At 44.4% G+C, this 23,656-nt stretch overlaps 1 protein-coding gene across 1 annotated transcript in view; it reads right to left on the bottom strand.

The window, feature by feature from the left end:
- LOC106644888 (IDLSRF-like peptide) overlaps nucleotides 1–19,835 on the bottom strand; it is a 34,121-nt gene extending 14,286 nt beyond the window's left edge. The window contains exon 1 of the mRNA XM_014360589.2: nucleotides 19,572–19,835. Within this exon, the coding sequence (XP_014216075.2) occupies nucleotides 19,572–19,773 (202 nt within the window). The 5' untranslated portion in view covers nucleotides 19,774–19,835. The remainder of the gene's footprint in view (nucleotides 1–19,571) is intronic.
- Nucleotides 19,836–23,656: the final 3,821 nt, after the last annotated feature.

The raw sequence follows: 23,656 nt of genomic DNA, 5'->3' as shown, positions 1-23,656 counted from the left end.
TTATATTCACCTGCCGCACAAAAGAGGATTTTTCAATTCGACCGCCCGCTGAATATTATGCGTTTTCTAAAAAAAAAACCAACTGATACACTTTGTGTGAAGGTTTTTCATTTATTATTCCTTTGCTGCAGGAGGTGAACGAATAAAAGCGCGTGTACCCTGTTTTTTTGTAAAAAATAACTTCATACGTGCTAGGGATCGTATACAGCAGATACAACGCGCGCGCGGGGGATGCTCTATTTCGGAAGCGATTGGTATAGTCCGGAAGTTGGTTTTATCCACTTTGCTCGTGCTTTACATCTGTAATTTATACACTCGATACTAATGGTGTAAATAACGCAGCGGGAGGGTGACAAGAGAAAACGTAATGAAAATCCGAGGCCGGAATCTCTCGACTGCCGCTGCAAGTAGTAATACTCGTTTATGGTCAGACAGGGCGTATGTATACACGTTTGGCTCGGCCTTTAAAACTTTCACGAGGCTTTTTCGGTGGTGCTATAGGGTCTCTTATTCTTTATAACTCCTTACCTTTATTACGAGTGAAATTCATTGATTTTTCTTTTTTATTTTACTCAATCGACAATCACGAATTACTTTAGCGACTCAGTCGACCAAAATACAACCGAAAGCTTCAAGACGTACCCAAGTCCGATAAAAGCAAGTAATTTCACGGCTCTGGCCTTGTATTTCCATTAGCATGAACTGCGACGATGTTTTTTTTCCTCGCAACTACAGGGTAAAGTAGGCAACCCTGCGTGATTCTCCAGCGGAATTTCAGATTACTCTTGAGGACACGCATGTAGATAGACGAGCTCGCACTGTACCCCGAGAAGGAATAGAATCGTGCGGGTCGGCTCTCTCGCCGCTTTGGTTATTAAATCACCGTGCCAGCCAACTTCCGCTGCTGCGACGCGTACCTGTACACGAGCTTACGTGTGTATGTTCAGGTGTGGGTGTGTACACCGAGCAATCCCCGCCGAGGGAGATGATTGCGAATCTAAAATGTAACTGGTTGCGCTGCCGTACACCTCCAGCAGTGGATATTATTTACCGTAGGCACTGAGCTGAAACTCTGCAAACACGGAACGTTTGATTAAAACGGGCCCGTTCCCGTGTATCGTACGTGTTTTGTTTTTGCCGCGGGTGTTAGTGTTTTAATGATAACTCGGTATTCGAGAATTGGTTGTTGTGCGCGCGGCCGCGTCGGATACGCAGTTCAATTACACGGGGAATCGCAAAATGGAATAATATACTATATATATATTAAACATAAAATGAACCGTGATTATGTTACTTTGGGTTTATGTTAAAAACCTTTTTTTTTTTTCTTTTCCTTTCATTTTATTAGTCCCGTGTCCTCCATCTCTCTCGAGAAAGCGAAAGAAAGCTACGATAACGCGTACGATATATCCCTTCAGGGGGTGACTATCAAAGGCTCTCGCATTTTTGTAAACTGTTGGCTAGATCGGGGTGAAAAGTCTAAACGGCATTTCCTACCCTACCGCCGCGAGTTCCCGTACAAAGAGATACGCGGGGCACACGGCGAGTTGCATACAAACGCGCTCCCTGTGCAACGCCACAGGTAGAGAGATAACGATTCGCCCCTTCCTCAACCCCCCCTTCATGTGGCTACAGTCGCGTGCTCGAGGGCGACAATAGAGTGTCGCAAATCCCGGTAGATTCCATCTCCGTGTACACCCGCGCCTTTTGCGCCGGGCAGGATAGGACACACTGTTCCACAACCACTGTTTTTTCGGCTCACGCGACCCCATGCACGCCCCCGGCGAGCTCATGGTTTTCTATTCCTCGGTACTTTCTGCTCGCTACGATCGGTAGATTACGCCGCTTTTTCGAGATCAAACGAAAATAATACCCTTTTTTTTTCTTTCTTTTATTCGCAGCATCACGGCTTATTGCCACTCTACCAGTCGCATGCACCATGTGGTGCTCTGGGCGCGTATTTTCCGAATCCTCTAACGTTATTTTCTTTATTCGGCCCCGTGGGTGCGGAGCAGCAATGGCTATTCTCCTTGGAATCGGGAAAAAAGGTAAGCGCGCCGTTACGGCTTACTCTCCTGCCACACTTGGAAAATTTTTCTCCAGTAGACTCGAAGCTCTGGTTGGAGAAAAAAAGACTTTGTTATAAAGCCAATTTTCCTTAAAACTCACACAAACATCATACACCTAGAGAGGCTTTTTACAGTGGCACGCGCAACATAAAAAAAAAAAAAAAAAATTCAATCAAAACTTGGAGAAGCCATTACCACGCAGATAAGTAAGAAAAATGGATACTCGAGCCAAATGACGGATTTCAATGAAAACCGTGGCCCATCCTTCTCCCAACGCAACTAAAAGGCAAAGAAACTCGCGGGGACAAACAAAAAAATTTCCGACGCGTGCTCGCGTGGTCGGGGCAAAGGACAAAAATAAACGAGCGAGCGGAGAAGGAGAAATGAAGAACAGTGGCCAAGAAGGGAGGGAAAAAGGACACCTCTGTGGGCCGGTCTTTTTAATCACACGCAAGGTCGTCGCTTTCCACGGTACCGAGAAAAAGCAGTCCCTCGTGCATGGGCGTATACGAGCGTGGAAGGACGTGGATAATTAAAAAAAAACAAAGGATATTAGCCGTGCAAGTGTGCCGCGCTCCTCACAGAGTCTAAAGCTCCTCTCTTCGTTTCTGGTGTGTATGTATGTACATATACATATGGGAGGTGGCGGTAAGACAAATTACGGAGCTCTCGGCAATTATCATTGTGCCGTGTTGAGTACCGAGTGCAGCAACCCGAGAAAACAGAGAAGCTTCTTCCTCTCTATTCTTATCCAGCCCAAGGCTAGGATTACGCGGAACGAGCTTTTCATTTGACGTAAATAAATAACGCCAAGGATTTCAGTAATAGCTCTTCCCTCATCTCGCCCCTGTACTTCCGGTGTAATTAATTATTTATTTGGATTGTCTTGATGTTGCTTGATTTTTCTCGCGGATAATGAGATTTTCGAGCTGGTTGTAAGTATACTATTGCGTTTCATTTTTTTTTTCTCATCGTTTTTCGCTGATGCTGTGCTTTTTTTTCAAAGAGTTTTCCATTGTGTAGGGGAGAAATAATCCATGGGTCGTTATTAAGAAGTTGAAGGGGCGAAAATTTATAACGACTCCACTCCACGTGGCCGTATTTTTTTTCCCCCCTCGTCGGAGGAAGATTTTGTTTTCGAGCTGTTTTTGCGCGGAGGTAATAAATTTATTACGGCTCGTATTGGTATTCGCGTACTGTTCTCTGTTTTTCTGTAATTTAAAATTTGTGGGTTGTTTTTGCAACTCTTTTTTCAATCACTCAAGTGAAAAGTAACAATAAAAATGCTACATTGTACCACGGTGTGCAGTGTATTGATTTTATTTACGCAGAGACCTTTCCAGACGGGGGTATTGAAGAAAAAAGGAAAAATTGTTCATAACGTGTCCTGATGTGAGACAAAAACCCCTTTGTGACAAGCTTGTTCGTGAAAAATTCGAAATCTGTCACTTGATACCCAATCGGTGGAGTAACATTTCAGCCGTACCTGTTACGAGGCTTGGGATCGAAATTTTTCAAGTTCAACAAAGTTTTCCGGCAGACACATTGTTCCACGCTAACTTTTCAAATTTGCCCTCCTTGTGCACGCGTTTCGGAATTTATGACAAAACTTGCTGCCGGAACTCGTTGCACGAGTAAAATAATGGTGCAAACGAATACGCCCCGATGGCGAGTCGCCGAATAACGTAAATCTCGAACCTTTTTTCAACTTTTTTTTTTTTTTTTTTTCTTATTACGATTAAGCTAATAATTTTTATTTCACGACTTAAACCTCGAAACAATCAGGATAACAGAGTGACATCGGAACTTGTGACAGCAAGAGCATATATACGATGGACGAGTCGCACACTTTCCGATTTATCCTTCACTCGCGTTTTAAATTAAGTTTACGGAGCCGTCGCGTTTAACTTGTGGCAAATTCCGCGGGCAACAAAAACTCCACGGAAGATCCATACAGCCTCCGGAGACTTTGACGGCTCTCGGACTTGGCAAGCCGTTCGACTTGTACGAAACTTTGAACGTCAATAGCAGAAAGTCGGACGCTCGGTTGATTTTATCGAGTTCGGTGTGTATACCGTGTTGGGAATATTTTATTGTTTCGCGATTGACATTCAAAGTACGCGTACGGCGCCTGTAACTGGGAATACATTTACATAAATCGCTTGCCTCGCGAAATTTGTTATCCACTCCCAAAGTTGAACAAAAAAAAAAAAAAAAAGTTTCCATATTTAGTTAAAACTGCACGCGAGTGGCGTCCTTACCTCACCCTCCCTCTGGGCAATAAAACCGGGGGCTTGTTGTTTTATTTACATTTGAATACTGTATATTTCTGAGCCTGGAGAGCCGCGTAATGTTGCCCCGGCACGTGAACCGAATGTGGCGTAGCTTTCGTTTCTCCCGAATATATTTTCACCACTTTTGCCACCCTCCCGTGCCCGAAAACAACAGCAAAAAAATAAAATAAAAAGACATATTTACCTGGAATAAAAAAAGAGAGGGAAAATGGAAACGGGATTGAAAAATATCGTCCCTCGCGCCCCAATAAATCCGACCGTCGGAGTGTTCCGTTGATCCCTGCGATCTCGGCGCTCCCCCCGCCCCCGAAAGGTAAATTCGTTAAATTTCTTATACGAGTGTGCCGGCGTAACTCACCAATAAATGCTACGAGCCCGCGTTTTTTTTTTTTTTTTTTTTTTTTTTACCAAACACAGAGCACCCCCACCTGTCGATATTTCCAAGCCCCGCAAGACGTGTTATTAAAATATTAACAGTGTATTCCGGGACGGGGAAAAAAATGCACTGTCGCACAAACTCCTTCACGGAACACGTTGTCATGTTACCGGAGCTGGTGGTTTTTTTTATTTTTTTTTGTAATTATTATTTTGCCTGGAGAGCGTTTCCCTGCCTCCGCGCTCGTGTCACGTAATTGACGTCCAGTCCCCGAGCCCAAGCGGGCAAGTACACACATCGCGCGCTGACACGCGACGGGGCAAGGTGCACTCGGTTATTAAAAGCCCATCAAGCTTTTGCACACAATCTCACACATGCTCGAGTATCGATTAGTATAATGGCCACGTAAACATCATTTTTAATAAAGAAAAAAAAAAAAAAATAGAATCTCGAGCCTCGATTGAGGTATAATTCATCAAAACTCGCGCAACAACATTTATTTTTATAAGCCGTACGAAAAAAAAAAAACAAGGGGGAAGCAACGCGACATTCATCACATGTTGCAGGGCTGCTCGTTACTTATACAGGTGTGCCAAGTACGAAAAATCATTTAGCCGAGCGGCGTCGAGCCTCGTATTTCATTCGCTCGGGAGCAAAAATTTACGAGCGCGGGTCAGCAGTAGCTAAACAAAAAACAACAACAACAACAACAACAACAACCCCAAGAACTCGAGAGTAGCTACTACTGCAGGTATTTTTTTTCCCCTCCCCCTCCCCCTGTACGTCGCAGCTCCGTATACGCGCACTAGGTAATTATTCTACTTTGCACAAGTGCACGGCTCTCCTTGCTCCTCGAGTCCCGTGCGAGCCGGCTTGTGTAATTACGAGGCTATTAGAGGGAGGAAAGTCGATTGGCCCGGCTGTGTGATGATATTGTACGCGAAAGGCTGGACTTGTTCTGACGTTTTAATTAAACCACAGCTCGTCGACATAGGCTCTCAATTCGCGTGCGCTTACTGTATGTAACAAGGTCTACTTGCGTTATTCGTTCCTTCAAGATGTTTTTTTTTTCTCATTCAATATAAACAACAACAATAGCAACTCAACTTTGTACATTGAGTCGTACTCATTGTATACAGAGAGGTTTGATATGTTTGGTGAGAAGATCTGGTGAGTTTTGCTGTCTGTGGAGTATATGTATACCTACTTGGGTGATGTCTTTGCCAACGTAACGGGCTCACAAAGTTCAACCCATGACGACGTGCTCTCCGACACTCCATAGGGAGGGGGGATATATCGTTAGGTCGAAGTTGTATATATACTGTTTGTGAAACTCGGGAACAACGAGCTTTGTGTGCAAAAGTGGTGGCGAGTCGAGCACAAAATGGAGAAACAATACATGTACGAGTATTTTTATCAACTGTTGATCCTCGAGTATAACAGCAAGGGGTTTTAGATCAATCGAGTGTTCTCTATAAAAATGGCATTGAGGCATGTACAAATGGCCAAGCTTGACTTTTGGTTGACGAAGGCGGTTTCGCGTATCGCTGGTGTTGCAAACCGTCATTGCAATTTCTGCCATGAAAATTGGCGCGAAACACCACAACTAGGCACAAAAGTTACAATTGGCTCTAAAAAGGAGATCAGAGGGGCGCTCGCCAATACGTATATTCACTGCCTCTCCATTTCCCGCGAGTCTGGCTCGCTCATAAAATTTGAGCGCTCCATGAGTGCAGACAATGGCCGTGCGCTCGATTTCATTTAACCGTCATTTTTCTACACGAATAGCACGTGTTTGAGCGTGTATACTATCTCATATTCCCCGGTGGTTTTGTGGGCCAAAGTATTTGTTAAAGATACATAGGTGCACGGACGCGTGTGCGCGCACAGCCAAATCTCCACAGTTGTGATGCATCGAGGAAATTTTTCGCGAGCTCCGGGAAATTGATTGCTCCTCTTTTTTTCTCCACCCCCCCCCCACCCCTCCCTGCCTAGCTTTGTTTTTCCCGATCTGTCTTCTCGTTGCTTCGCTCGACCGACTCGCGCTGATTAATGGCCGGCTCTGGTATCTCTTTTGTAGGATACGTATTACGGACGACACGTGCATGGTGGCTTATCAGGTGGGCGTTGGGATTTTAAGGCGGTAGAGTGGCTACGAAGCTCGCGATTTTTTTTGTTCATTCGATAAATAGATTTTCTTTCGCCTCCAAATGGCTACTTTGGATGTACTTCCTGCAGGATTGCATGCAAATGTACCGTAGGCGACAAGCACTCAAACATACTCTTGCCTCAGTGAAAAACTTTGTGTGGTTTGAGCGAGGAATAAAAAATTTACGATCACCGGAATGTTTTTAACACGCAAAATTTTATTTTATTTTATTTTATCAAACAGTTAACACGCAGTCCAACCAAAGGGAATACGTGCCAATAACGTCCGCCGAAAAAAAATGAGGAAAAGCAAAGGCGATCGGGACCAACGGAGCCCTCACGATATTGTACACGCGCGGGAGGTAATGGCCCATCATCGGCTAGCACAGGGGGTACACACCCTCGCCAGATTAAACGAAAATTGCCACACTCGTGTACACACGGGTCTCCGACCTCGATGCGCAGGAGGCTATCGAAAGATTTCATAATTCCCCCAGAAGAGAGACACGAGATTTTCCCGTTTTCTCCTCCAATGAGCGTCCGCGCGATGTACACGGGTGAGCTACAATATACGTATCTATGTTCGGATCGATGTTTATGTTATTTTTTTTTTTCCTCGCATCTGCACGCTTGGGAGCAATTTTTAATGGAACGCGTGGAGACGGCCGCCGAGGATTTGACCTCTTTACGTCCGCGTGTCTGCTCTAGGAGTTCACTCGCGGCGAGACGCTACCGTTGTGGATCCATTGACCTCTTGGCTACCCTCCACGGATGATCATCAAACAACCCCATTAACTCGTAAAAATCACAGACTTTTTTCCGTCCTTTTTTATATCTACGTTATGATTATCAAAGACGTTGAACACGTGATGAATTCACCTTCGTGATTGTTTCTCTCTTTATTGATTTTCACTGTGCTCAGCTCGTGTGACCATACGCTACGAATATCATGTTTATTTCTGTACACGAGCTGGTATATAAATTTAATTAAATCAATGGAGATTGGGATAATATCAATAATTCATCTGGTGACTGATATCCAAAAGCAGATTGTAATAAATTCAAACAATTTTTTGTTTGTTTCTTTGAATCAACCTTCCAACAAATTTCCTCCCTTTCGTTGGTCATACAGCCGAGCTTGAAAACAAACAAACAAACTACTCTTTCATTATTTTGTGAAACCCTTGCACTTTTCGACGTTGCTTTTCTGCCCTTAAATCCTCCCCTATTTGGGCAGCGTATGTAAAGCACGTGCACCAGAAAAGGCCGTAATCACAAAATTAGAGCCTCCGAGCCGAGGAGAGAATATATGCACCTCCGACACGCACGTCCAAACTTTTCCAAGGAAATTTCCAGCGATTAACGTCTCCCCTACTTTTCACTTTCACACCTATACGTACCTCAAAAGTACACGCCAACTTTACCAAGAATAACAACAATAACCACGACCGCTCGAATACGTATAATAACAGTTCGTTTGAGCGGTAACACGCGATTGTTGTGAGTAAACACGTTGATGCATAAGAATTATCATCCAAGGACGCAAGTAGAAGTTATCATTAGTGCAATCGATGCAACTTTTGAAGTGTAATTTGACTACATTTGAGGAAAAAGAGGGAACTCTAGTCACGTTTCAGAGTTACATTTCCCCCTCTCTCTTTTCGCATCTAGTGGCATTTCTAGAAAGTGGTACGGTGTGGGGGGATGATAGTAGCCTAGGTGATGTCTACGACGTCGGAAGAGCCAACTTGCCGAGCTTTTGATCGCTTCGGTCATGACGAGTGACCAGAGGCCACGTACATTTGCTTCTCTTTCATTCGTTTCCTGGAGATAAATTAATTCTCGGGGTTCGCTACGTGAATGGGACAGGGTAAACTTTTAGAAATAATTTTTTTCCCCTCCAAAGATTCAATTGAATTTCCGGAGAACGACTTCGGAGTGTTTTTCTCCAAAATGGACGCTTATCGTTATTCGTTTCGCGCTCGTACACCTGAGAGAAATCGAGTTACACACAGTCCCTCTCCAACAAGTTGATCTGGCCGCGTAGTTTGGCAAAAGCGAGCTGCAAATATTTTTCATTTCGCGCATTAAAACAGTATTTCTATGGCGCGCAAACGAGAAAAAAGTTTTTCAATTCCACTTGGAAACGGCTGCTCCTGCGCTATACAGTTCTTACAGCAGCATCTTGTACTTTACGCGGAGCTGGTTTATTTTCCTCCACTTTTCGTCTTTGAGATTCGTATAACAAGAGCGAGTAGTCAAATTTTCCAATACTTACGAAAGATTGATTGAAAAAAAGCAAGATATAGAAAAATGATTAAGAGATCCGGAACGGCCCGGTAACGAAATTAAGTGTGAAAAGTCCATTTCCGTGCTCTCTTAGCACAGTTTCGCGCTCGAAAACTTTCAAAGCGCACTGTGGCACTGAGCCAGCGACATTAAACGTCAAAGGAGAGTCAAGTATCGGGTGGCCCACAAAAACGCTTGGGTGAGTTATTTTAAAAGAATCTTTACTTATTTTTCGTCCTTGGATGGATTAAAGGGTATAGGAAGGAAAGGCGGGATTATGCACGATAATACAAAGGGAACCAGACCGGCATGCTTACAAATTCTTCTATCAGAATACATCGCTTGGAGTGCCTCCTTTTAATTTTTTCCCGTGGTTTTTTATTCGATTCAACTCAAAGAATCTATAATTTGATGTGGGTCATCGAAAATGTAGAGCTAAGGTGAGCTTTTGGAAATTTTCGCGTAGTTCTTAAAAGATGAAATTAAAGGGTAACAATTTTTTAGTTCGCTCTTAAACTTGATAATACTTTTATATACGAAATAAAAATAGTTTGATACTGTACACGAAAAGTAGTGAAAGAGAGGACATTTTTCTAAATTTTTATCTTACATTCTTTTGATGTCTCTGAAATAATGCCTTTAGCTCAGTTATCCGTGACGTTGGCAACCGTGACGGATTAAAATTAAACGCCATGATGTATATTAGACCTTACTGTACAATGATGTTCCTAAAATTTCAATGGTGACTTTTTTCATGCAAAAAACAGCTCGTTGTACGTGACAGTCAAAGGCATTCAAATTTCGCTCTAAACTAAACCCAGCTTTCAATCAACTACTCGCTTAATGACTTTTCCGCACTTTGAAAACACAAAGGGTGAAATTTCAATTACCCTTCGTACTGGAAAAGCCCTCAGAACTAACACTAATTACCCTTTCGAGTGACGTTTGTGAATCTACAAAGCCCCCTTCTTCCAAAAATAAAGGAAATATCGAAAAGCAATCTCTCATTAAACTAAAAGCCAAAGCTCACCGCATATAATCATCTCTAATCCCGATAACACAAAGAACAACTTGCCATTAAAAATCCGCCAACAACAAAAGTCGAACCCTAACTCTCGGAAATTCTTACTGAAACATTAATTAAAGCCGACAGAGCCCCTAGGCCAGCCCCGGCAATCGATGCGGGCGGAAAGCCTGCGACCTCTTCTCCAGCTCTTGGCGAATAAATTCCCCGTGTGCCCCTTTGTTATCCTTTCCACCGGCGGGGTAATGAAAGAACAACGTAAACTCCTCCCTCTCCCTTGGGAAGGGCACACCTGCCCTCTCCCCCGTGGATTAACAGCCAACAGCACCGTAAAAAGCGCCCGTCCGACCAAACGCTGACTCGTACTACTACCCTTGCATATCACGGCCCGTCCCAACAGTCGATCATTCTCGAGGCGCTCGGGGCTTTCATTGTCCGTCTGGAGGATCGGTGCCCTGGATTTTGCATCCTCCTCTGCTGAGGTCGAGCGTTGATTGATCGTTCGATCGAGAAGCCGCGGCTGAAGTTAAAAGCTTTCGGACGCGATGGAGTCCGGGGACGCAGGCGTCTTAGCTCAAACTTGCAAATTGGATTGAGGGATAGTATATGCTGTTTGTGAAGTTTTGTTGTCTTGTGGATGCTTCGTGGGTTTTCGGATCGGTTTCGGTGTAATTGTTAACTCTTTCGATCGCGTCTCTGATAATAAAGTTAGCCATGTGCGGTGACACGGGTTTTTTGAAGAAAAGAGATAATAATTTCTAGGTGCTGCAGATTTTTGACAACGTATGAAAAAAAAAAAAAAAAAAAATAGAGAGAGGGAGAGAGAGAAGAGACAACCAATTTAGTGACGAAGCTACTTTTCATTTTAACGTGGAAGTAACGAATTACGTCTATTTGCGTACATGAAAGGTTGAAGCTCAAACCGTCGGTGAAAAATTTATGTTTTCGCATATCTTAAAAGCTTTTTTCCCCTTGGGGGAACTTGTTCATCCTCTTTCTCGAATCTGATTACTTTCTCCCCTCGATTTTATTAAAAGTAAGTAAAATAAGTTTCCTCTTTCCCTCCCGCAGAAATAAGTAATCCAACTATCCGTGACTTATAATTAAAACATTGCGGTTAAAGAAGAGTACAAGAAATCATCATACATCAAGTAAACCCGTCCATCATTTGAATATGAATTTGATTGAAACACCTTCTTTCTTGACGCATGAAAAAATATACCTGTACCTATATAACGAGGACAGAAACACAACACGCAACGAAAACTCCGTGACACACGTCAAGACGAACGTATCTCTCTTTTTCTTTTGCGCTCACGCATATATCCCAATGTACATACAATGTAGAGTAAGCAAACACGTGAGGGAAGAAAAAAAATTCTCGTGTGCTCGAAATTCCGAAAACAATCACATTAGTCCCCGCCTCTGTACTTTCCGCCAAAGATTATCGCCGACACGCATATGAAGGCATCCAACCAATCTCTTTCTCTGCACGCAAACCATCACGTATATATATACATATGCAATGAAAAAAAAAAAAAATCTACCTAATAGCCAAAGTGCGAAATAAGGAAAAGTAAATGTAAAAGTTTGGGGGAGCGTAAATAGGGTGACGCGCACGTAAGAGTGCAGTTTGATTCAATTTTCGATAAGTTCCGAAAAGATGAAAGACCCTCGCGTCAGTTTTTTCCTGTCCCATATTCTCTCGCCCGTCGTCCTGTCTGTTTCAGCTTTCGGGGTATTATGTACTTTCTGAAAGTTGGTTGGTTACACCCGTTGTGTCTCCCATTTTGGAAAATAAAAGCGTGTACTTTCTCTGAAACTTTTTCTATCCACACCCTCACATCCACGGCGAAGAAACGTGTTGAACAAATATTTGAGAAAAAATAGTATGATATCCGCTAGAAAGAAATGACAATTATATGCGTTGACTCGTACACCCTGCGTTATTTTATCTCATTTTTAATACAAGCGAACTAACATACCTTTCCTAATTGAAAAATATATGTATCATCAATATCAAAAGTGGACGCGCAAAATTTTTTCTCACGAGTCTGTAGGTTTTAAGTTGATGCGCGTGTATCTGAAATGTAACTCTCGTGTTTTGCTTGGATCCTCATTTCAGTACATCTCAGTCGGCCAGCGTTGAAAAGTTTCAATGCAAGTAGAGCATACACACACACCCCCTGTCGTGAGCGATACAGAATGAAAAAAAAAAAAAAAAAAAAAAAAAAAAAAAAAAAAAAAAAAAAAAAGCTGTAGGCCTAATTCAACAGCAACAGCAGCTATTACGTTACAGGCTAACGAGGCTAACGCCGACCGAGAGCTGATATTTTCATTAAAAATTAAGAGCCGGGAAAAGTGGTAAGCGAGAAGAGCCAGCGCCTGGTATAACGAGAACGCACTTCATGGGTTGCCCGGCGCGGCCGAGCTCGTGTAAATAAGGTGTAGGGGGTAAGTGCGCTCGTCTAGTCTCTCTCTTTTTTTTTTTTTTTTTTCCTTTTTTTTGGTCCTTTTTTCCGGCACGGCTTATAAAAAATGCATGCGCAGAGAAAGAAACAGATACCCGAGCGGGCGAGCATTTGTTCGGAGGGAAAAATCTCGACACGTGTTGCGGCCCCCCTTTCTCTTATTTTTTGCTCTGCCGTGCAGGTGAGAAAAGAAATGAAACAAAATGTTATATCGTGCTTATTTGTGAAAGGTGCTCGAGGCAAATTGTTATTGCCGGGACGCAACTTCTTATCCCGTGTGAATGATATAAGTAGCGATAATTTCTCGATAATATTTCCAATTGAGGTTAAAAATGTAAAGTCGATCAAAGTGCGAGTGAATTTTTGACGCGAGCGTATGAATTAATAAAAAATTATCCTCGAATCAAAGTCCATTGTATTTCGCCCAAGCGTGTATCGGAAATCTCTCCGGGCGAAGGAAAGAAAGGACACCTGTTCCCATTGACGTTGGCTCGGCGAAGAGATACTCCACCGACTGCTCTCGAGAATCGTCTTTTTTCTCTCTCTCTCTCTCTCTCCTCGATCCTTTCGGAATATTCCATTCTGAGATATATAATGTACGTACTGCCGAGTGCCTCTTTTCTTTGGTGAGAATAAATTGTTCCACGCAAAACCCGGAAGCTCCCTTAGTCTTTTTCCGGGGTACGAGCAACTCGACGATGCTGTATATGTATAATGGCCAAAAATAGGAAAAAAGACGATTTGGATCAAGCAACCCTCAATTCGTTAGACATATGGTATTTTGTTGGGTTTTGTAAATGGCATATCAATATTTTCGTACACCCGCTCTTTGGATCGTGAAAATGATAACTGCCATTCAAAAAGCCATTACGAGCGACATCGCATCGAAATGGCACGTAAGGGATGACATGCGTACGGTACACCTGGAGCAGGAGCCGCTTCTAATTTCACGCCCCCGCGTCCTTATTTTTTATACATATACACAGAATATATAACGCACCGATACCCTTGGATATATCCACTAGATGTACCCCCTCCATAATTGACATTTTTGCAGCGAAACTCCGATGTAGCGTTGGAGTGGAATAATTGATCATTCGCCGGGATACTTTATCTATGAATTTTGCTACTCCAATAAAAGAACGGAGGAACGCTGTAATGGAGTTTCGTCTTTATTTTAATTAGAAAAAAGAAGGGACAAAAGTAGCGTGAGTTAATTGTCTGATCAACTGTACTGTGAGTCCATTGCACAAGTACAATACGACTTTGACCGGTCCAAATGTCCTTCCAACCGCGCAGAGTGAACGCGAGTGAAAGCGCCCTCGTTGCATGTAACTATTAATTATTTACCGCGTTTACCCGAGAGAATTCCCACGCACGGTCTCATTGTGCGTACAACCACACGGGCGCGGAGGAAAGAAAAGAGCAGCGGCGTAAAATTGTTTCCTTGGCCGAAGGTGGAGGAATTAATTTGTCCGGCTGACGCGTACGTGTTACACAGTGACACTGGCCATCACGGCGCGTACGTGATTAATTTTCTCCCCCGAAATTGGATTGCCTCGGTGTATAGGTATACTACCGACGAGACTAATGAAAAATCGGCTGAAATCAGCGTCGCTATGTTTTATGGGAGCAAACTTGTTAGTGTCGTTGCATCGACTTACGTCGTGGTGATGATGAGCGACGATAACGAGTCCCAAAGATAATTGAGCGGAGTAACGACGCGTCTAGCGATAGCAAGTTAAAATTAAAACGACAAATGAGCCATCCGACGTGTTGATCGATACATCCCCTTGATCCCCCAAAAATTACACCGAATGTCATGTTTCACGTCACCAGCTATGTGTGTGGTTACAAGCATTCGCCGCCGTCTAGGTCGTAAACTCGCGTTCCCACAGGGATCCAATGCCGCGTGACCGATAGCAATCTGCAAGAGCGGCCTAGGTATCTACCCTCGATCAACCACCTCTTTTTTTCGCGTACGTAAGATGTGTGTGTGTGTTTCGGATATCATGAATTTTACGGCACCCACTCGTTTGTTCCCTGGAAATTCGATCGTTACTATATAATATATGTGTGTGTGTACGGCACACACGTGGCTTCTTTTCTTTTCTGTCCACTGTCGGGGCAAGAGTAATTTTGAGAAGAAAGGCTGCATCCGTGGGAAAAAAAAGGGGAGGGGCACTTTCTTTCTCTTCTCGGGTAATTGGGTTTTTTGATGGAATTTTCTAGTTCTGTGCGTCTCGCCGGGTAATGGAATGGGCAGTGGGAAACGGAGGCTAAGGAGTAAAGGGGTGATCAATTGAAATATGTTGGGACGCGTGTCTCGATACCATACCTGGACATTTGGCTGTCTGGAAGTTTTTGGTCGGGATCCGCACGATTTTTTTTACTTTTTCTCTCTCGTTGGAGTTATCTATCAGAGTAAAAGGCAAAATAAATTGTACGCTCTTTTTCTTTGCTCGAAACTAAAAATACAATTTTTCACGTATAGGTATACGTTGGCAATTTCTTAAAAATCACTGTCGCCCCGTGTCGTGATAAGCGGGAAGAAGTATTTCATTCCTCCCACGCGGTCTTCTATATTAAAAATAATATATAACGGCACAGACGCGATAAATCTCTTTCTTCCTCGTAACCCGCTCGTACACGCTGTACACCGAGGTAAGGTGCCTCCGAGTATCCAATAAAAAAAAACATGACATCACCGGCCTTTTGTTTTTTTCTTCTCCTCACACATCTGAAAATAGCCGATAAACAATCACTGCCACAGAGGGAAAAGGAAATTGTGCCTCGCAGTACCCGGAGCGTCGGTCACGAATGGCCATTTCATTTCATTAGAGAGAAAGCACCGAATATGCCTACGCGCCCTCGTTGCTCTCAGATGGATTGGCCTACTTCCTCTCTCGGTAAGCTTTTTTTCCCTCCCCCTCCCCCCTGGAATCGATGACGAAACAAGCGAACACACGCGCATCCACGAATCGATGCTCGGGAATATCCCACCTTCGTCGACCGGTTGATGGAAAAAACACGTGGGCTACCGTCAAAGAGATGTTTGCTCTGTCCCTGATTGCACTTTTTTCTCGCGCGCGTGCGTAATTGAAGGTCAGCCCGGCCTGAAACAAAATCCCACGGGGAATGGTTGAGGAAAGAAACGTGACGAGGCTTCACAGCTTCTCTGGCCTTTTTTCCCCCATTATAATTAACGAAACGAGAAACAAAGCCATTTCAATCAAATAAAAATCCTCCATGCTCGCGGGGAAAATTGCAAAAATTCCGAGCTAATGGCGAAAAAAAAAATGTCAATCCCACGGGTTGCGAGAGTACGCGTAACGAGATGAAACGCGCGATGCGTCTGGTATGTCGCGCGATGGCCTGTACGCGTCATCCGCTGTACCCACTCTCATGTACATACTACACCTGTACATGCATGTCGATCGATGCACATTTGCATCACGACGGGAAGCAACGGCCAATTAGAGGTGTAATTAATCAACGCGACCGATAGACGTCCGAGTTTTCAAGCCAACGGAAATACCGTCACGAGTGACACTCTGAAGACTCGTGATGAATTTTTCCCTCTGCGAGAGTGTGAGTAGGAGTGGGAAATCGCACATGTATAATTGCGTCGTGTGTCAGTTGTACAAGTAAGTATATACACACGGTGAGGGGTTGGAAGTACGAAACTTGGTGGCCCATTATCCCCTCTTGTTTATGCGAGCGTTACCTACTCTCTACACTGTGGCAACAAAATTTCTCCCCGTCCTCCCTCTGCTCCCTCCAACATGTAAATGTACTCGGTGCAACACGTATGCCGTGTGCCTACCCCCAGCATCTGTGCCCTCCTGAAAAAGATAAGCCGCCAAGACTGTGTGTTCTAGCTTTGGCGCGAGTGACGGTACCAACTTGCGTGTGCTCGAGGTGTATAACACGCAAAGCGAGCCCGGCTTCTTCCACCCCCCTTCCTTCGTTTTTCTCGCCGCTATCAAACTTTCTTAACAAGAATCCCCCAGCCCCTCCTCGTCTTGTCATTGCGGGGGATCGTGAAAATCTCCTAGCGCGTAAATCTCGCGCCGACGCCGCTGAATACTCCCCGTTAGTCCTCTCGTGACTTTTTTTTTTTTTTTTTTTTTTTTTTTTTTTTCCTAGCCGATTTGCATAAACAGCGTGTGCCCCTGGATTATAATGCTCGCTGCTCCCGGGACAAGAAGCCGGTCTTTTACCGTTGCCCGCTTTTATTTCTAAATTTACTTTTTTTTTTTTTTTCTTTTTTCTTTTCCTTTGCACGCCAACGTCAATTAAACACAGCACGCGACGAGATGCCGTTGCGTGGACGTGTCCTACTATTTTTTAATTACGCGTCGCTCCTTATTACCGATTATTTATCACCCTCTGCCGTCTCGGAAAAATTGTTTACCCTTTTTTTTTTTTTTTTTTTTTTTTTATCTCCCCCAATTATTTTGCGGAAAATCTGTGCCTGTTTCGCAACGTTGGGCAAATCTTAGTTTCGTGTGTGCGTGTACCTACTTTTGGGTAAATATTTGCATGTGCCCCAAATGTAGAGGGTTGCTATATGATCGTAACGAGACTACCCTTTGGTCGATCAATTGACAATTTCAATTACGACTGCGTCAATATTATTTCAGGTACTACGTTTTCAACGCGCAGTTTCAATTCCAAGTTTCTTTCATTTCAGCACTGAAAAATGAATATTCCTCTTTGAACCCTATACATGTATATATAAAATACATAGTCCAGCTCTGTTTCGTGACGCGCGTCTCCCTTTTAGTTTCGCATGTCAGCACAATCGTCCGATCGAAACAACGGATCGAATTCAACCGAAGCCAGTTATCCTCGAATTTCATTTTTCCGTCTCTCCACTTGGCGGCCGCGAACAAAACTCGATCCGCGCCGATCCCGAGCCTCGACGGGAAGGCGAATCATCGATAGCGGCTCACCCACATTTCGCACAGCCGCAATTTCAGGGGAAAAATAACTCAAGGCGAAACCGAGCTTCGGAGGGGCTGGACGCGCTCTTTTGCACGCAAAATCAATACACGGCAGCCGGCTGTGTGTGAAATTACCCGCACGCGTTTGATTACCGCCACCGTTGTGCCCCTTCGCGTTTAACGGACGTAACGAGCCCTCCCCTTTAACAGTTGCGACGGTACTTTCTGCCCGTCCTGTCCCCAGAAGAGAAAAAAAAAAACTCACACGTACAGGCCACGATTACGTCCCTAACGAGGTGGCCGATGCAAATTAGCCGACGCTCCAATACCTCCTTCTCCTCTTCCCGCCGGGTTGAAATTTCACAGAGATGTTTATTCGCCCTCGAGTCCACCTGCAGCCCCGTGCGTCCCTAACTTTTGCGCGATCGAGAATCAGCTGTGTGATCTCACCCTGGAAGTTCGGTACCGCGAGACTTGTGAGTCGACAAACGTCAACCCATGTTGCACACGCAGCCAAACAATCACCGACGCGCAGGAAAATTTAACGCGTGTCCCCACAATGGACGTCAATTTATTGTTTGAAAAGTTCATGGGTTATTGTTTAGCAAAGCTAATAGTGAAAAGTGTAAGGCGTGCGTGTTTGCGCATGTTGTCGACGTATACGTGCAGGCACAGAGCGATCGAACTTTATTTTAAAACGGCAAGGAGAGAAAAGTCGAGCGTGTGCAAAATCATGCGACAATTTCTTCAACGTCGCTTTTCGTTACAAATTCCCTTATTTTCTTATTTTATTTTACTTTAGAGTAACTGTGTGTGGTTCTTTTTTAATTAATTAAAATAAAAAAGTTATCCCCTTGAAGATTCACAGTGTCCAAGCAAACGCATTAATACTCCCACGCGTTTCGGTCTCCGAACCATTGCGATAAGGCTTGGTTGCAATTACTCAAAACTCGATTGTGCAAACATGATTTTTCCAGTGAAAATTTATTGGTTATTGACTTTTTGCTATTGTTGTTGGTTATTCGTAAATCGAGTAAGCATGAGCTTTTAGAATAAATGAAAAAAATATCGGTTACCGATCCATTTTTATATTCATTTTGCAGGCAGCGACATTGTTTTTCAAATACATTTTTATGTAAAAAAAAAGAAAAACACGTTGCCTCCAAGTTATTTTTACGCAAATTTTTTTTTTTTTTTTTTTTTTTTTCATCGAGACAAGAGAAAAAAAATGTTTTGCCCAGAACTTAAAGCGGCATACGGGCGAGTCAGTAAATAATTTTGAATAATTTTTCCCAAATGAATCCCAATCCCACGGTGTGTTTTTTTTTCGGATGCAGTGTAACATACACCACCACCCATAAATCGATTGAATATTTACGTTACTATCGTAAAATTCCCCTCGTTTTCATCGTTTCCGACACCCGTGGTATTTACTTCAACAAGATCTCAGATAAGACCCCAACTGGAAATCCCTTTTCTCAGCTCTCCGATCTCCACCAAAACTTCTTGGCGATCTTTTTTCCCTCTTGTTCCGATAAAAAAGCTCGAGGGTGTGAAAATGACGAACATCGGCGCCACTGCAAAGGCGTCCAGAAGTAGAACAATCGGACTTTTCTCGGTAAAAAAACTAACTGTTACCGTACCACTCGACCCTCGTACAAGTGCCCGCGAGCGAAAAAAGTTTCCGCGCCTTACGTATTTTTTCTTCCCTCCTCTGAATATTTCATGAACTGCTCGTGCGATGGAAGTCAACACCGTTTGCGTTTCAACGTCAATTTGTCCGGCGAGTGTGCAGCCGATCGCGGGTACCACCGATACGTGATTGGAGTTGAAACAAACAATCTCCAATGTCGATTTCTGAGCAAACACTGGGCTAACAGAAAAAAAAAAAAAAAAAAAAAAAAAAGAAGAAGAAAAAAAGAAAAAAGCAAAGGAGACGAAAAAAACTTACTGTTGCGCTTGACAGCTGCATGCCCGTAAAGCCTGCTCAGGTCGATCGCGAGCGCAGCCTCCGGCAGACCGCCGAGGACGGCGAGCGCGAGTCCGAGCGCGAGCACGGCTCTGCCCTTGAGCTCCGTCCTCCGGGAACCGAGCGGACCAGCTGCCAAACTCGACGATCCATGGATCCCCCGTGGATCCCTGGCGCGGCCCATTTTGTCTTGGTGATATCCCTCAATAACTACTGCAGCAGTAATCGCGCGATTATATATATATAGATATAGATATATATGTGTATGTATACACGGGCAAGGATGGATAGACGCGCGCCTGCCGCCGCGCGAGCAAGCGAGCGCGAGACTAGTTGCAGCGAGGATCGCGCGAACCGAGCTAATGTCGATCCCCGTCCTCGTCCTCGTCGGCGTCGCCGTCGTCGTCGGGAGCAGCTGCTGGCTCCTCGCCGCCGCCGCCGGCGCTACCTGCTCTGTGCATGCGCGTGCTCTCTCTCCTCGCGCTTTTCTGCAGCTCCTCTGCTGCTGCCCACCTGCCAACTACCCACGCACGCGACTCTCTGCTCCTTCTATTCTGCTGCTGCTGCTGTTTCTTCTTTTTCCACCCTGATACTACCCTCTCTCTCCTGTCCTCCTCCTACCCCCCCCCCACCCCTCAACCCCGTACAGATCGATCCCTCTCCGGTGCTGCCGCGCGCACGTATAACCTTCCCACCCCCACCCCCTCGCGCGACTCTCTCACCTGACACTGGCGCGCGGATGAGAGTCTCTCTCCTCACATGTGCCGTTACCTCCCGCCCCCATCGTTCACCTCTACCTGTGTACAAAGAGAGAGAGAGAGAGAGAGAGAGAGAGAGGAGAACAAAGGGCCGGAGGGGGTGGAAAACCGAGAGAGTACAGTTGGACGGAGGTGCGAGAGACTGTCTTGATAGCCGATGGTGCTGCAGGTGCGCCAGTTACGTGTACACGTACATGTGCACGACTTCCGCTTTTAGCCCACCGTATACGCATTCAACCCCTTTGCTACAGTTTGTGTATACGTGCGAGTGGAGGGAGAAGTTACTTTGTTCCCGTGGCCCTTGCTCTTTTCCCTCCCTCGCGTGCCACACGTATGTATACATACTCGCCGATTGCACTTTGCTGGACTCTGCAACTGGTGCTCCTATATTCCGTTATCTATGCCAATGGCACAAATCCGGGGTGCTATTTGCAAAAAAACGTGATAAGAGAGAGAGAGGGAAGTTTTTTTCTCCCCTGTTTGAGAATAAACCAGCCATGAGAGTACGAGCTTTTGTTTTTATTTCGTATTTGGATGCAAACGTGTACGTTTCATCGAACGCTCTGGGCAAGTGCCTTCGCTACCAGTAAACGTATACACGTATACCTACGTTGGTCGCGTAAGACGCGAGGCTCCCCTGGGGAATTGAGGCTGAGCTTAGACTCGAGGGTGGTTTGCCATCGTCCCCTGTTGTTGCCACTGGGAAGATGATGGGAGGAACTCTTTTAATTCAATTCGATGTCATTGCGCACTTTTTTAAGCGCTTTTGTTCAAACACCTTCGACTGTAAACAAAAGCAAATAGCGACAAGAGAGTCACTTATCTTTTGTTACGGCAGTCAAACCTGTGCTCTTTTTGGGTGGATTATCGCGTGAAATCGTATTACGGGGCGAGTCGTTTACGTAATTAAAGCCTGACATTCGCAAAGGATGAGAAAATATTCTTCCGGAGCCCATAGATTGGTTATTTTTCAAGTTTACGGGCTTGTCTGACCATACGCTGAGCATTACTACTTTGCACGCCTTACCGAGCTGGTTATTGGTTTTCTCGTCCTTCGGTCGTTTTTAAAATCTATCCGTAGCCGTTTTCCTGTGATAATCAACACAGGGAAAGCACACAGGTGCACGTGTGCGTGTGTGTTTGCGTAGACAGAGATGGGAGCCAAAGCTGCACGTTTTTGCGCGGAAACCTCGCTCGCCCAAGGGGGAGTCGATTCTCCTGCCGTTGCTCTTCTCCAGTGTTTTCATTTCCTTTTTCTACAGCGCTGCTGCTGCACCTAATGCTCTTACATGCTGTCTGAACTTAATTCTACTTTGGCATGTATTAGTACTTTGAGTACGAGGAACGACCGAGCGAACCGTGTACACATTATTGTAAATCGAAACAGGAAGGGGACATGAAAGTTTATCGATCGATTGTTTTTTTTTTTTTTTTTTTTTTTTTTTTTTTTACGCTCGTCTTTCACCCTTATTTATTTTACGTTTGTCATAGCTTATCTATAGAAAAGCCGTAGTTTGTAAGAAAATAAAAATGAATTCGAGAGATTTTTTCTTGCGTACACATACTTACCTCCGAGCTGCTCGTCCTTTAAAGCTCCGCAAATTCACGCACCACTTGACCTATTCAAAAATATGCGGAATAAGAATGAGAAGAGTCTACCTAGCTTTTTTTTTTTTTGCAGGTCTTTCCTTGAATTTCTATACTGGTGATGGTGATAGAGGACTATTTTTTTGAAAAAAAAAGAAACTTGGCAAAGTTTTTACAGGGTTCCAGACTAGATACTTACTTTGGCGAACAAGAAATGGTAAAAGGACCTCGGTAAAACCCTCGTAAAAAAACATTTTTTTCTTTCCAGTGCTTGTTATAACACATTAGGAGCCAAGTTACGATGATTTGCAATAAAATACAAAAGTACATCCCTCGTAATCCCGTTATCAATCACTTCGATCACCTCGCACGCGCACGTTGCTGTTAGCCCTCGGATCATTCCCATTACTCATCCCGGGCGCCCGATCCCACCCCCAAAGTTTCGGGTAATAAAACGCAGAGTTGGCTCGTAATTACACTTTTCATTACAATGATAAACGCGTTTAACACGAGTCACTTTCCGAATTTCAGTACCCCCCCTCCCGTGGATCGTGCAACAAGTGAGCACCTTCGTACACACGCCTATCAATCACGCGACGCTTCCGTCTTTTTGGAAGCAATCGTAGATGGGAACGAAACGGAAAAAAGGAGGAAAAATAACTCCACCAAATTGATTGTATCAGGTGTAACGAAAGAATGAAGCGAAGGCAAGACCGACTGATTTGCACAGGGAGGTGGAGAGATGGACAAAGGGTACGTTGGATACGGAGTCGGTGTAGGTGAGGAAAGGTGTGTACTCCCAGGTGTCTTTCTCCCCATTCGTCCCTCTCCGTGGAGTTAATGCTCTCCCTCTTTTATTGCTCGGATGGCAGTCGGGCTCCCTTTTTCCTCTCCCACCCGGTGTTTTGGGAATTGCTCGGGAAGTCGCCTCATCGAGTAAGAGCCGGGCAGATACACGCGAAGCGATGCTCCTGTGGGCCACTCTTTATTTCTCCGCCCGCGTCTCTTTCGCCTCCGTCTCGTTTGATGGCCTTTTTTCTAAATGTTTTATATGACTCGGCGAATACGTGGCTGCCCGGGGTTTTTGCTCTCTCTTTGCTTCCCTTCTGTTTCGCTGTTGGGTATTGCGGGGGTGAATCATTTTTTTCTGAATACTCAGGTGATAGAGTTACCATACACACATCCACCAATTATACGAAGGTAGTCCTTCATGCGCGTTGCAGCCGTTTTTTTTCTTCAATTTATCATCTAGAGCGCCTCTCCTTTCATTCTCAGACTGGTGCTTTTGAAAATAATTTCCATCGAAATAACGAATTTTTTTTCGTTGGCTGGGAATTATTTTACGAATCAAGTTACAAGCTGTTATTATATTTTTGCATGTAAGGCACATCAGACACCAGAATAGCGAGCATTTGTAAACTTAATATTTTTCTCTGATTTGACAATTTTGGCACACCCTTTTCAAATTTAACGCTGACGTCAGAGGACCGTGAGTCTCGTAAATTTACAGGCGACGATGGCACGAGACGTACATACAGGTGTGAGGTATTTTTTTTTTTTATTACTTGCCATTTCAATTGAGCAATCAATCTTTTTCCTCGTACCCCTGTCAGGATGGCCGGCTGCTCATTTTTTTCCTGGCAGTGAGCCAAAAGTTACCATGTGCTCTGTAAGTGCGGGCCATTGTGTGTTTGCTCTTGCCAAATAGCATCGAGTCAATAA

The sequence above is a fragment of the Copidosoma floridanum genome, unplaced genomic scaffold (genome assembly GCF_036245765.1).
Source record: "Copidosoma floridanum isolate Cflo_tuat_1 unplaced genomic scaffold, Cflo_Japanese_pri ptg000021l, whole genome shotgun sequence".
Taxonomy (NCBI): Eukaryota; Metazoa; Arthropoda; class Insecta; order Hymenoptera; family Encyrtidae; genus Copidosoma; species Copidosoma floridanum.
This window is presented reverse-complemented; position numbering and strand designations above follow the sequence as displayed.